At 35.6% G+C, this 16,383-nt stretch overlaps 1 protein-coding gene across 1 annotated transcript; it reads left to right on the top strand.

Moving 5' to 3' along the window:
* Positions 1-20: 20 nt before the first annotated feature.
* Positions 21-15,994, top strand: LOC308686378 (uncharacterized protein; the record flags this gene model as incomplete). Its single annotated transcript, XM_081394798.1, has 3 exons — positions 21-871; positions 2,616-2,700; positions 15,774-15,994. Exons 1-3 carry the CDS (start codon positions 578-580, stop codon positions 15,992-15,994), a joined length of 600 nt encoding a protein of 199 aa, XP_081250924.1. The 5' UTR covers positions 21-577.
* Between the last annotated feature and the right edge of the window lie 389 nt (positions 15,995-16,383).

Genomic DNA, 16,383 nt, shown 5'->3' with positions numbered 1-16,383 from the left:
GTAGAAGTCGCAGATTCGCCACTCGAGAGGCAGCTGGGGATCTAAGCGGGACTGAGATTGCGATGGATTGACAATAAGTTATTTATTTCTCACATTTTAGACAAATCGTGGCGGATATAATGATACTATTTAAGAGTGTTTACATCTTTATCTCACGTTCAAGGCGTTAGAGTTAAAGCCGTCGCGCGATGATGCCGCTCCGTTGTTTGTATTCACGGCATCGGAGCTAAACGCTCCTCGAGATGTTTTGATATATTTGGATGATGACATTTGGTTTTGACGGCCTGTTTGTGTGCACTTTATGTTGGATTTGAATTAGCAGCCCTTTAAGCTGAGCCCGCTCGGTGATCTGACCTGACTGATCATAATTTCAGGTGCTCTTGCTGTCATTTTAAACCGTTTAATGCAACATGTTGCACGTGTATTTCTCGTGTTAAGCGGCTCCGGATCATCGTGTGTGAACTGAATGCACACATTGTGATGAGTGTGAACTCGAGCATGCGACCTGTCTATTGCTGTGCGCACGCGAGGACATGTCATTCCCAGCATTCCCATCATTCCCATCATCAGCAGCATCATGCGTCCTGATGGCCGAAGCTCCAGCGCCAGCAGCGGGTCTGCGGTCCTCGTCTACCCGTCTCTGGTCGTCGGTGTCTCGGTTGCGGTGCTCCTGCTCTTCCAGCTCGGCTCCGGAGGACTCACTCTCACCTCGTTTTTCCTCAAACTCTTTATTTACGTGTCCTTCGCCCTGCTGTGTTTTCTGCTGGGGAGTTTCGGGCTGCTGGTGAGGAAAAGCCCCTTGAAGATCAGCAGATTCGACACCACTAAGAGACAGTCAGCGAAGCTCGCCGATCTATTCAATAAGTTAATGGTAAGGATGATGATGATGAGGAGGATGATGATGTCACATCACAACATCTCTACACTAACATCTACAGACAAACAACAATCCACACTTTCACTGTGATTGATTCGAATAATGTGACTAGATAGATAGATACATGGATGGATAGATAGATGGATAAATGAATGAATGGATGGATGGATGGATAGGTAGAACAATAGGTAGATGGATGAATAAATCAAATTAATGGATATACATATGATGGATGGATGGATAGATAGATAGATAGATAGATAGATAGATAGATAGATAGATAGATAGATAGATGAATGAATGAAAGGTAGATAGATAGATATACAGATGATGGATAGATGGATGATGATAGATAGATAGATAGATTGATGGATAGATAGATAGATGGTTGATAGATAGATGATGGATAGATAGATAGATAGATAGATAGGTGATAGATAGATAGATAGATAGATGATGGATAGATAGATGGTTGATGGATGGATAGATAGATGATGGATAGATAGATAGATAGATAGATAGATAGGTGATAGATAGATAGATAGGTGATAGATAGATAGATGGTTGATAGATAGATGATGGATAGATAGATAGATAGATAGATAGGTGATAGATAGATAGATAGATAGATAGATAGATAGATAGATAGATAGATGATAGATAGATAGATGGTTGATGGATGGATAGATGATGGATAGATAGATAGATAGATGATGGATAGATAGATAGATAGATAGATAGATAGATAGATAGATAGATAGATAGATAGATAGATGGTTGATGGATGGATAGATAGATGATGGATAGATGGTTGATGGATGGATGGATAGATGATGGATGGATAGATAGATAGATAGATAGATAGATAGATAGATAGATAGATAGATAGATAGATAGATGATGCAGATACTGCAACAGACAAAGCGACATTAATAATGATCATAATCATATAAATGTAACCCTAGTATGTGTGTGTGTATGTATATATATATATATATATATATATATGTACATACACACACATACTAGGGTTACATTTATATGATTATGATCATGCTTTTATTAATGTCGCTTTGTCTGTTGCAGTATCTGCATCATCTATCTATCTATCTATCTATCTATCTATCTATCCATCATCTATCTATCTATCTATCCATCATCTATCCATCCATCAACCATCTATCTATCTATCATCTATCTATCTATCTATCTATCTATCTATCTATCTATCTATCTATCTATCTATCTATCTATCTATCTATCTATCTATCCATCATCTATCTATCCATTCATATATTCATATATATATCTAAAAAAAAAATGAATATAGATTTTAATTTAATTTAAAATAAGTTATTCATTTAAATAATTTTTGATTTAGAAATAAATAATACATAAAATCAAATAAATTGCCAGGTTTATTGTGGTTCATTCACACAGTAAACAGAACAAAAACACAGATATTGAACTGTAAAGATTCAGTATATCCAAAGGTAAATATTACACAATCACAAACCCTCATTTCTGCTGCGACTGTGCTGTCGATCTCCACCTCATTACACTCGTGTAATAATATATTGTATAAAATGTGTTGTAATAATAGCACTGAAATGGGTTTGTACAGTATATATTCCACACAGGATCATTGCAGGACGTGTAAGTGTTGTAATCGTGCTCGTGTGTGTGTGTGTGTGTGTTTGTCATGAGTGTGTGATTGATGGTGTACTTGGATCCGCAGGGCCGGTTCTGTGTTCCTCTGCTGGACTCGGCCCAGACCCGGAGGGTCGTCGTGTCTCTCAATGTGGATAAAGCCCTTAAAGAAGGTGAGCAGTCTCAGTTCGCCTACTTACACGACGCCCTGAAAGTATGAACTCATTCTGTGAAGAAAAAGTAGATACTTCTGAGTGTGTAGCAGAAGAGTACACAAGCCGTTGCTCACATCCGCCATGTTTTGTAGTTTTTAAACACTTTTTACTCGTGTTTGTAGTTCCTCCTCCAAAGCGCAGTGGATTGTGGGTAATATTAGCTGTTATAATGAGCACGGATCCACACTTCGAAAATCCACCGGGAATAGTAGACCATCCAGGACTCCTGACACACTCTTTTCAACGTACTGTGCTTTGGGACACACTTATTCTGATCTCACACACTGTTTAGGATGGATAGTGTGAACACTGAGACATGTGACATCAGTGTGTAACAGTAGTTTGATCACTCAAGCTTCAGTGCCGTAACTCATAACTAGTCCGTGTTTAACCGGTGTTCCTAATAATCCTTTAGGTGAGTGTATATATATATATATAATACTCAGATTATTTAAGGTGGAGATGTTTAGTCTTCTGATTATTTAAGGTGGAGATGTTTAATCTTCTGATTATTTAAAGTGGAGAATGGAGATGTTTAGTCTTCCTGTCATTGTGAGCAGGTTTTCTCTGACCTACATTCGGTTGAATAATTTAACATCCCATAATGACAAAGTGCTTTTTTAACGAAGTATCATGTGTAAATGCAAAAGGAAATCTATGTTTCTTTACACAAAAATTACAATTTTGTCATCATTTACACACCTTTGATCACAAAAGGTGTTTTTTTTTTGAAGAATGTTCAGCTGATCTTTTATTAACTGTAAAATCAAGCTAAAAAAAAGAAAAAAAGAAAATATACTATAAAAGCTCATATGCTATTAAATATAAACATTAAAAATAGTTTGCGTAATTTTTTGTTGAGTATCATATTTGGTCCATTTGGCTTTTATGGCCCAAACTGAGCAAAAATATGCAATTTATTGCAGATGCTGATATTTATATGGACAAAAATTATGATGCTTATAATGTAAATCAATAAGATCTATATAACAGTATAGCAGATACTTACATAAAATGCATATAAAAAACAATATCTGCCAATAATATGTCTTAGTAAGATGATATTTAATGCTTATTTTAGTTTTAAACCATATAATGCCGTTAAATGATGATTGAGAAATTTGATGCTCATGATGCTCAATATTTGATGCTCATGATTTTTCTAATAAATGATGTCTGGATAATCAAGTAAACCGAAGCTGCTTCAGTCCGGTTGAAATATTACTAACATTATCAAAGTTATTGTTATGTTTTCTTTATATAAATCAGTGCAGATTTGACAGCAGAAAGACACGTGAAGCACGAGCTGATGGAACATGTTTCATTTAAGTTAAAATTTCATTAATAAATCAAATATATGCACTTAATTTTTTTTGTATAATATTTCGTGTGAAATTACCCATAATCCTCCATGTAATTATTTCCCAAGTCCAATGATCATTTGTGTTATTATTCATGTTTAGAGCTGAAAAATCTCAATATTCTTCAGCCTTTTGTTGATACTCAATATATATCTTGAATTTAATGCATTTACTTTTTGGTTGCGCCAAGTTTGATGTCAGTGACGCATTTGATATTGTGTCCCTTAAAGCTGCAATATGTAATGTTTTTTCGCCGCTAGCTGTCGCTAACCTCTTACAAAAACAAAGGCGTCGGTTGATGACGCATAAGCGGAATTATGGATCTTGTCGTCATGCCGATGGATCTAATAATGTTTATGGATGAGTGAATACACTGATGTGTTTAACGTGACTGTGGAATGAAGCGGCGCGAGTGCTAATGAGAGACAGATCTCAGCGCCACACGCGAGTCCCGCGGATATAAAGTCAAGTCAAGTGAACTTTATTTATATAGCGCTTTTCACAATACAGATTGTATCAAAGCAGCTTCACAGTATTAAATAAAATAGTACATCAGTGTATGTTTCTGGTGTAAAACATCCACGTTTGGTAATGCAGATCAATAGCACTGTTGAATCGATTAATCAAATTAAGTATCCCCAACTGAGCAAGCCAAAGGCAACAGTGGCAAGGAACCGAAAAACTCCATCAGGTGACCTAATGGAGAAAAAAAAAACCTTGGGAGAACCCAGGCTCAGTCGGGGGCCAGTTCTCCTCTGGCGTTTATGAAGTAGAGACCGGATTTAACTGTAAGATTAAAATATTATATGAATGCCTGGCTGAAGAGATGCGTCTTTAATCTAGTTTTAAACTGGGAGAGCGAATCTGAGCAACGAACAGTATCAGGAAGGCTATTCCAGAGTTTTGGTGCTAAATGTGAAAATGCTCTCCCTCCTTTGGAGATGAGGACACTTCATTCTGCCGAACTACCTTACCCGCTAGTGCTGAATAACACTCACACAGGGCAGTTTATTAGACGAATGAAACTTGTGAGGGAACGCAGCGCTGTTTCACTTGCTCTACACTATCACACTAAACTGCATTTGAGTGTGTTAAAGTTATAATGTTATTCTGTGTGTTAGTTTGTTGTATGAGACTAGCAGTGAGCGAGATCAACATTAGCATAACATTCTGATCATATTCTATCATCATCATGTTGAGCTGTATAACACTGATTCGTTTTATGTACATTAGCTCACCTCTACATTTGAGCGTCTCTGTCAAGTGGGAGTTAGCCGCGGACGCTAGCTCTCGGCATCTCGAAAACGCCACGCTGATATTGATCCTCGTTTTAGTTCTCCTTTTGTCCCAAAGTCTGCTTGCCATGATCCATAATGTTTGAACGAAACAACAACAGCGTGAGCGCGCCGCTAGACGTAACGCAGTTGTCCACGTCTGTCGCCATGGTTACTATGGGAATACTAGCGGAAACCAGGCATAACGCGGATATTACGTCATTGTCAGGCGACACTGAACAGGGACGAGTCATTATTTAAAACTGGAATTTCTCTGAAATTAAAAATCTTGGGGAACTTTTGGGATCTTGTAAGTACACAATTTCAGGAAATTATTACAAAAATCTTACATATTGTACCTTTAATGAACATGACAAATGAAGTTTAAACAACATGAGGTTTGAGATCTGCTGTGGAGGGAAAGATTTTTAGTGTGAAACACAATTTCAGTCTGTTCCTCACACAAAGCTATTAAACAACTGCAGAAGAAAATGTTTTTTGAGCACTTTATAGTCGCTGTGTGCTTTCATAGTTTATGAGATGTATAAATCATTTTGTGTTTAAGTGGAAAAAAGAGAGATTTGTCATGGGAGTGAGTATGACAACCGTTTTGAGGTGAACTGTTCCTTTAAATAGTCTATGTTTTTGTTAAGAGGTGAATATGGCTCAGCACACATCAGCGTCAGAGGTATTTGTTTCACCTTTGACCTCTGTCGGTCACAAGACCTCTGTGTTCCCGTGCTCAGACTGGATTTCTCTGGTAAATCTCTGAGCTTTAGAGTCCAGGAGCCGATCAGTTTCAGATCTCGGTTCGAGTCCTACAGCAGTCTCAAAAGTGAGCCGATTATAGACTTAAAATGCCTGAATGTCATTACATTAGAATTAGATATTAAAATATCAAATCAAGTCTGAATGTCATAATACGCCCCTAAGATTCAAGATATCAGGGTAAAAATGCCCCTTTTGTCTCATATTTATGTGATATGATTGGCCTATAGTCAGTAATATCACACCAGTGCTGTTTTTGTCCTGAATAGCAGGATTGCAAATGTGATATTGGTTTTATACAACAGTTCAATAAATAAGAAGTTTATATTGTATTATATTTTAGACACAATATTATGTTTTTGCTCAGTTTTACCAACGATAATATTACCTATAAAGCCAGAGCAGAACTGTTGTGCGTCTTCGAGCCACACAGCGGTGTTTCGCTTCTGAATGAATCTGTGGCTTGAGCGAATCAATTGAGTGAACCAGTGATTCACAAAGAGAGTCATTTACTTCATTCCAGAATGAATCAGCCGTTTGAACAAATCAATCGGGTGAACCAATGATTCACTGAACAAATCAATCGGGTGAACCAATGATTCACTGAACAAATCAATCGGGTGAACCAATGATTCATTAAGAGAGTCATTTACTTCATTCCTGAATGAATCAGCCATTTGAACAAATCAATCGGGTGAACCAATGATTCATAAAGAGAGTCATTTACTTCATTCCTGAATGAATTAGACGTTTGAACAAATCAATTGAGTGAACCAATGATTCACAAAGAGAGTCATTTACTTCATTCCTGAGTGAATCAGCTGTTTGAACAAATCAAATGAATGATTCAATGACTTACTCATTTAGAGATTTAATTTCTCAACCAAATATGATGTGCGATAAATTCATCTGCACATCATGAAATTAATTCGATTTAAAAAATGTAATCGCTTGACAGCCCTAATCTATCTATCTATCTATCTATCTATCTATCTATCTATCTATCTATCTATCTATCTATCTATCTATCTATCTATCTATCATGTTTATTTATATAATAATAATAATAATAATATTTAAATGCGTAAAATATATTATTATTATTATTATTGTTATTAATAATATATTTCTAATGCAGACTTATTCACATATTTGTAAGTGCAACTTAAGTGTCCAGATACTGTCTGTGCTAAAAATAAAAATAATAAATCTCTAGACTGCCAGTCGCCATTATTTTGTGGGTAAGAATGGCTATAATCTCTCTCTCGGTCTCTTGTTGCTGGTTTGCTTTGCTATAGGCTTGAGACAACAGTCGCTGTCATTTTCCTGTTTGTCTTATTATCTGTCTCTGTTGGAGTGTGTGGGTGGAATGACATTATAACACAAACCACTAACTGAATCTATCAAACATGTCTTTCACCTCAACACACACACACACACACACACACATGTTTGTTTTTCTGTTATGGTGGGAACTTCCCATTGTTTTCCAACTTTCCATTCTATTGTTCACATACTGCGCTAATGATACTTTCTATTTTTACATAATCACAGCATAAAACAGGGAAAGTTTTGTGTGAGGGTCAAGACATTTGTGTTTTTAAAGCTTTTTTTGTAGATGATTTCAGTTTTTTTCAGGTTGTTTATATGCATTCATAAGCATTTTTTTGTAGTTTTTTTAATACTTCACAAAGCTTTTTGTCTGTGTTCAGAAAGCTTAATTTTGATGAATTGTTCTGCGATGCTTCATATTACAGTAATTTGCTATATTTACTTAGTAGTTAATTGTTTCATATGTTTATTATAATTCACATTTTCTTTTTATATTTACTTTTATGTCAGATCGATTAATCGCATCTAACATGAAAGTCTGTAAATATATATAGTAGGCTATAATATGTGTGGTTATATATTATCGCAATGAATCGATTTGAAAGCACTATTTAATTGATATATAAATATGGTATATTTAATATTATACATGTGTATCTATCTATCTATCTATATATATAATTAAATCATATGCATGTTTTAAATAATATGCAATGTTTTATAGATTTGGAAACAATTAGGATGAAACTTATTTCATTTTTAGCAGTTTACTGTAAACAATACTCTTATTTTATTCTGTTTTTGTTAAGATGACATTTATCAATATTACAAGAAACGAGACCAAAACATAATAATGCTTGGCCTCTGTGTGCCTTCTGTATATTTTTACAAAGTTGTTATTATTTTCTTCTCCTTTTTTCTGTTTGGTGGATTTTTTTTTTTTTTGCAGATAAATCAGCAGTGCGATTTGAATTGAATCATGACCTCAAGAATCGTTTTGAATCGATACACTTATAAATGTCCCACTCTCTTAGACCATGTTTCGAGCACCTCTGTCTGATCACATGACCAGGAACCGCTGCTTGTACATGACAGCTAATAGCGTTAACATGAATGAGGAATTCCGCCTCACTCCGCGGGTGTTTCTGAAAGGCTCTTAATGAACGCTGCGAATGACATCATGATTATAATAATGAGCTTGCTTGCACGGTTTGATCCCCTTAGAGCTCGTCACACTGGAGACCCTGTTACCAACACAGAGCTGACGCACAGCGCTGGTGAGCGCCGGACCCGGCGGGGTCTCCGTCACAGAGGGTCCTTCATACTGACTGTAGGGTGTTTCACTCCAATACACGAGCACTGTGTTCTGCTGCTCACAAACTGCTAGTGTTGCTAGTGATTGGGTGTTCTTAGTGATCGCAAAATCAACCACGTCAAAAGAGCCAACCCTCAAGTTTTCTGAGGTTTTAAATATGTTGCTATGCAGTTGCTATGGTGTTCTAGGTGGTTGCTAGGGTGTTGCTAATGCTATGTAGCTTTTAATGATTTTTAGGGTGTTCTGGGTGGTTGCTAGGTGACTGCATACCAGTTCAAGCCAAAGAGACCACCCTCAAATTCTCAGAGGTTTTAAATGTTGCAATGCAGTTGCTAGGGTGTTCTGGGTGGTTGCTAGGACATTGCTAGGTAGTTTTTTACGATTTCTGGGTGGTTGCTAGGTGACTACATACTAGTCCAAGTCAAAAGGGCCCATCCTCAAGTTCTCAGAGGGTTTAAATGTGTTGCTATGCAGTTGCTAGGGTGTTCTAGGTGGTTGCTAGGTAGCTTTTAACGTTTTCATGGTGTTCTGGGTGGTTACTAGGTGACTGCATACTAGTCCAAGTCAAAAGGGCCCACCCTCAAGTTTTCAGAGGTTTTAAATGTGTTGCTAGGGTGTTCTAAGTGGTTGCTATGGTGTTACTAGGCTGTTTCTAAACTATACAGTGTTCTGGGTGGCTGCTAGGTGAAAGTCCAAGTCAAAAGGCCCACCCTCAAAATTCTAAGAGGTTTTAAATGTTTTGCTATGCGTTTTCTAGTGTGTTCTAGGTGGTTGCTAGGGCGTTGTTAGGCACTTTCTAATGATTCTGGGGTGTTCTGGGTGATTTCTAGGTGACGAAATACTAGTCCAAGTTAAAAGAGCCCACCCTCAAGTTGTGAGAGGATTGAAGTGTGTTGCTATGAATTTGCTAGGATGTTCTAGGTGGTTACTAGGGTGTTGCTAGGCGGTTTCAAAGTTGTTTGCCTTCACACAATGTAGATGTGTGTTCCACAGTTTAACATAATCCACTGATCACATTTCTCTGATTTACTAATTAGCTGCTTAACCACATTACTGACCCAAGATCAGGTGTCATAGATGATGTAAATCAGTTTTTCATGACACACACTTCCTGTCGAGCCAGAGAACGGAAGACAGTCCTGTGTGTAATTTTCTATCTAGTGAGCCATTGGCAGAGAATCCATCATGACCATGATTGTGATTGTCATTCAAATGAGTCAGAAGCCATAGCTAATATTTCCAACAGCTTCATTTGACACACAAAATAGAAAGGAGAAGTTGAGAGCATTGCATTATGGGAAACCTTAGCTCTATTAAAGGTGAAACTCGAAAAATTTGAATATCGTGCAAAAGTTCATTTATTTCAGTAATTCAGCTTAAAAGGTGAAATTAATATATTATAGAGAAAATTACATGCAAAGTGAGAGATTTCAAGCCTTTATTTGTTATAATTTTGATGATTATGGCTTACAGCTTATGAACATTTTCTAAATTTCTGAGATTTAGAATTTTGGGTTTTCATAACCTGTATATAGAGCCGAATTTACTGTATTATGTCAATAATACATAATGTATAATAATACATATAATAATACATAATGTCTATAATGCATAATTCCATGCATTCAGAATATTTTACATACTATACACATAACATATCCTGCAGTAATGGTAGTAGTATGCGGATCTCTGTTGTCTGTGAGCCGGACTCTCCAGCATGTTTTGGTGATGTTGTGATAATGAGCACATCTGCAGTGCAAACGCTGGTTGTTATCAGACTCCCTGCTGGGTGCTTTTTTATTTTTACGCACAGATGACAAAATCTCATCAGCACTAACGTCACGCGGCGTAAACAAACGGTGTGTTTGGGATCCAGTTTGACTCATATGTGCTGTCAGAATCTGATAAACGGACCTAAAGAGAAACTAGGCAGAGAATGAAAATGGATGCTTTATGTCTGTAGTAGTTTGTTGTTTTCTTGACCACATTGATTCGAGCTTTAAATAATTAACAACACTGTTTCTCTCATGTTGTATTTATAGCAAAGCTGTGCTTCCTGTGAACAACCTGAATGACTCAACTGTCTCATTATTTATTTATTTATTGAGATTTAGTTCACGGATGTTTAGTCCTTGATCAGCGAAACCACAATAGCAGTCTTATGATAGACGTTATTATTGAGTGTAAAACGTGGAGTTTAAAGGTCAGCGGTTGAGATTTGTGGGAAATTTTCATTGGATGACCAGAGGAAGATTTATAACTCATTTAATTTTCATGTCTTAAAGGTCTTTGGCAGTGTTTTTTTTTTTTTTTTTTATATTCATATTTTTTATATTTTTTTTCCATCAATTTTTTTATCATTATTATTTATTATTATTATTTTTAAATATTGCTATTTTTATTTCAGTTTTAGTTTTAGTTCATTTTAGTTTTTATTTATTTCCAGTTAATCATTTTAGAGCTTAAAAAATGTATTTCAGTTTATTGTCAAGGCAACATTTGTTATTTTCGTTTAGTTTAAGTTTTTCAACTAATATTTATTTTTTTATTTGATTTCAGCTTTATTTTACTTTACACACTTTTTAAAATAGATTTAGTTAATGATAATTACCCTGGTCTGCGATATGTGGCGTTAAGACTAGAATGATAACTAGTTTTTTTTTAATGTTTTGCACATCCTTCCTTAAATCTGTGCTTTTTTGCCTGTTTTATTGTCCACCAGGATAAAATCTCACCATAAAGTAGTCCATATGTCTCATGCATTATATTCCAAATCTACTGAAGTCATTCAATCGCTTTATGTGAAAAAACAGACAATTGCTAGGGTGTTCTATGTGGTTGCTAGGGTGTTACTAGGCATTTTCTAAGGATTTTAGGCTGTTCAGAGTGGTTGCTAGGTGATTGAATACTAGTCCAAGTCGAAAGAGCCCACCCTAAAGTTCTTAGAGGTTTTAAAAGTGTTGCTGTGAAGTGGCTAGGGTGTTCTTGTGGTTGCTAGGGTGTTGCTAGGCAGTTTCTAAGGATTTTAGGCTGTTCATAGTGGTTGCTAGGTAATTTAATACTAGTCCAAGTCAAAAGAGCCCACCCTTAAGTTCTCAGAGATTTTAAATGTGTTGCTGTGCACTCGCTAGGATGTTCTCGGTGGTTGCTAGGGTGTTGCTAGGCAGTTTCTAAGAATTTTAGGCTGTTCATAGTGGTTGCTAGGTGATTTAATACTAGTCCAAGTCAAAAGAGCCCACCCTTAAGTTCTCAGAGGTTAAATGTGTTGCTGTGCAGTAGGGCTGCTCGATTATGGAAAAAAACATAATCACGATTATTTTGTTCAGTATTGAAATCACGATTATGTAACACGATTATTTCACATGACTTTGGGAATGTGTTGCATTTATTAAAAAGACACGGTAACACTTTACAATAATGTTAATTAGTTAACATTAGTTAATGTATTAACTAACATGAACTAACAATGAGAAATACATTTGTTACAGTATTTATTAATCTTTTTTTAATGTTAGTTAATACAAATACAGCTGTTCATTGTTTGTTCATGTTAGTTCACAGTGCATTAATTAATGTTAACAAATACAACCTTTCATTTTAATAACGTATTAGTAAATGGTGAAATGAATATTATCTAAGATTAATAAATGCTGTAGAAGTATTGTTCATTATTAGTTAATGTTAACTAAGGTAGTTAACTAATGCTAATTTGTAAAGTGTTACCAAAGACACCTTTCAACAATTCTTAAAAAAATCGAAATTTGAACATTTATTGTACTTTTTGAACTATTAAAATAAATAATATAACAGATAATACTTCAGTGAGTATTTTAATAATTCCCGCAGGTCTACCTCTTATAATGCGGTAAATTCCCCCGCAAACATTGATTCACTTTAGCATGTACATTGTATGAGTATCCTAAATGAATCCACACAGATTATAAAATCAAATCAATCATTTAAAAACTTTCTCCAAGACGCAATTTCACAAACCGCGCGAGTGTTCAGCAGCGCTGCGTCTTCTCTCTCTCTGTCTCTCTCTCTCTGAATGTGTTGGACAAGGCAAGCGTTGAAACTACACTCTCGCGTTCAGGAGTCGGGACATGACGGAATTGTCAGTTGCACAATCGGGCCAGCATTGCATCGTAACTAAAGTTTATCATTTTCACTTTTTTTAAGTCTTATCAGTTTAAACATTCGAGCTGAGAGAGTTTATGGCATCGGGAGGGGCGGATGTGCGCGTGCGCGTGTCATTCAGAACACAAGACAAAATTAGAGCATTCTTTCAAAACAGAATATAGCAAAATAATCGTTTTTACTCTATTGTACTATTTTGGTGATCGTTGGGACCCAAAAAAATCGAAATCGAAATTTAATTAATTGCACAGCCCTACTGTGCAGTCGCTAGGGTGTTCTCTGTGGTTGCTAGGGTGTTGCTAGGCAGTTTCTAAGGATTTTAGGCTGTTCAGTGTGGTTGCTAGGTGATTTGAATAGGTACTAGTCCAAGTCAAAGGAACCCACCCTCAAGTTCTCAGAGGTTTTAAAAGTGTTGCTGTGCAGTCGCTAGGGTGTTCTAGGTGGTTGCTAGGGCGTTGCTAGGCGTTTTCGGGTGGTTGCTAGGTGACTGGATACTAGTCCAACCCAAAAGAGCACTTGAGTAATCTGTGCCTGTCTCGTTCGCTCTCTCCTGACAGGATGAGTGTATAAAACAGCACTGAGTCTCTAGCAGGTTTCAGTGACTCATGAATCACAGGTCTTGTTAAAGCGAATGTGTGAAACTCACCGAAGCTGTTTCTGATCTTTCATTCTGACTCCGAGAGCTGAAGAGTCTGACACTCCCTCCTGTATCTGAGCTCAGCTGGGTGTCAGATTTATGAATCGAGATGATTAGATGTAATTTCATCCTCATTAGTGATGTTTGCCAAAGCAAGAATCACTTGAACCCCATTGCTCATGCTTAAAAGTGTTCATAGTAGTTCATACAAAAATGAAAATTGTCATTATTTCCTCGCCCTCTTGACATTCTAGAATTATATAACACAGTTCTGCAGAACACAAAAATGAAAAGCTAAAGTTCTGTCATGTTGCACTTTTCCATTCAATTACAAAGAATGAATCATTGTTCGAATCAAATTGAGTCTGATCTTTTAAGTGAATCGGTTGATTCAGTTCACAATGCAGTTCTTAATGATTCACTATCGGACTGACCTGGTTCTGGGGTTCAGTGACCCGTTCGTGATGTCACTGGAGGAATATAAACAGTGAATAACTACTTAAATTTTGGCACATTTTCCATTTTCCGGTTTTTGTTCAGGCTTTTGTTGCTCAGTTTTAGTCCTTCAATCTGAAATCTCAGTTTGTTGAAGAAATATTCACTATTACCAAACCTGTGTAATCTGATTTATTATACATTTTTACGAACAAACTAGCATCTTTGCAGCAAGTTTAAAAAAAAAAAAATAATTTATTATTTTGTACTTTATTTTTATCTGTTATATTTATTTATTATATTATATATTTCTTATTATATTTTTATTATTTTATTCAGTATTGTATTCATTTCTATTAGTTTTATTTTTTAATTATTTTTGTATGTACTGTAAATGGTGTTTCTTGCAGTCGACAGTGTGACAGAATTGCTCAAGTTCTCAGTCTTGCGTATTTTCTGCCGTGTCACTTGAGAAGAGGAAGGCGTCTGAAGGAAACGGCATGGGAACGGGTTCCGCATCACTTCCTGTTGCTCAGCTGGGGAAAGTCAGCACATTTTATGAGGTCACTGTGACTATTAATAGCCGGGAGGAAAAATGCCTGCAAACCAAGCGTTCAGAAACTGCTGCACAAAGGGCGTCACTGTCACTCTCGATCTGTTCGTGATGACTGCGTGTGTGTGTGTGTGTGTGTGTGTGTGTGGATTCGAGTGTCATAAGAGGACTGTAGTCTGCAGTCGTTGGTAATCCTCTGGTAGTGGCATCACATTCATGCCATCTGCCCTGTGTGTGTGTGTGTGTGTGTGTGTGTGTGTGTGTGTGTGTGTGTGTGTGTGTGTGTGTCGTCTCGAAGTGTTTGAGAAGTGGCTTGTGTGTTTTTTTGCAGCTTTAAAGTCATCATAAATGCAAAATTTACAATGCAAATTTTTTTCCCCTTTGGAATATTGCAGTGTTTATTACGGTATAAATGATTTATCGCTACACATTATTATTGTTTTAATAATCTTGAATCAGAATAAGTTCCTCTCGCAGCATCTCTTCTCTTCTCTGATGATGTGGGCAGGGCAACCTGTCACTCACATGAGATCATCCAATAGCAAACCACAACCATCCAATCAATTCCACAGACAAAATCAAGCCCCGCCCAACTTACATTTCGAGCATATAATTCTATATAAAAAGTATAATATTTTTATATTTTGTAATTTTATAAAAATATTAAATGAATATATATATATATATATATATATATATATATAATATTTTTTTTACAAAATGTAAAAATATATTTTTTTTACAAAATGTAAAAATATATTTTTTTGAATTTTGTACAAATATAATGCATATATATATATATATATTATATGCATTCAATATATATATATATATATATATATATATATATATATATATATATATATATATATATATATATATATATATTATATGCATTCAATTTTTACAAAATTTAACAATATTAAAATGTTATGCATATATATAAAATCATATTAATTTGACAAAACGCTCATCATTTTACAAAATTGCAAAAGTAAAATATTTTTTATAGACTAAAATTGTATGCAATTTCAGATTTTATATATATATATTATATTTATTTATATATGCATAACATTTTGATGTTACAATACAATTTTAGTCTATAAAAAATATTTAACTTTTGCAATTTTGCAAAATGATGAGCATTTTGTCCGAAAAATTATCATTTTGAATGTGGTAACAACTCAACCAGTAACAACTCTCTCTTTCTTTGCAGTGTTTGACTACAGCTATCGGGACTATATTCTGTCGTGGTACGTCCCGCTGAGCCGAGATGAGGGCCAGCTGTACCAGATGCTGTCGGAGGACTTCTGGGAAATGACCAAACAGCTGCGAATGCGTCTGTCCGAGGTGGACGTGGTCAACCTGGTGTGTAACGACACGGTCAAGACCCTCCACACACACTTCTGCGACCTCAAAGCGGCTAACACACGGTGAGACGCACAGCATTGTTTGCAGAATGTGCATTATTATTTGAGGAAAGGTGAACCGGCAGATTCGGTGAACTGGTTTGTTTTCAACATGTATGATTTATCTTTTGCAAATCTCAAAATGACTAAACATTAGAGCAGGGAATTAACTCAAATTTCACTGATTGATTTACAAACTTGCAATTCGGTTCCAATCTCGATTCATTTGGAGATTTATATGTATTATATTTATGTAAATAGGGTGAATTTAGGTTGATTGGGACACTTTTTCCCAGTAATCTCAATGGCGCATATATATATATATATATATATATATATATATATATATATATATATATATATATATATATATATATATATATATATATATATATATATATATATATATATATATAT

The sequence above is a fragment of the Scardinius erythrophthalmus genome (genome assembly GCF_964197995.2).
Source record: "Scardinius erythrophthalmus genome assembly, contig: HAP1_SCAFFOLD_224, whole genome shotgun sequence".
Lineage (NCBI taxonomy): Eukaryota > Metazoa > Chordata > Actinopteri > Cypriniformes > Leuciscidae > Scardinius > Scardinius erythrophthalmus.
The sequence above is the reverse complement of the archived record's forward strand: the minus strand, read 5'-3'. Positions and strand labels throughout refer to the sequence as shown.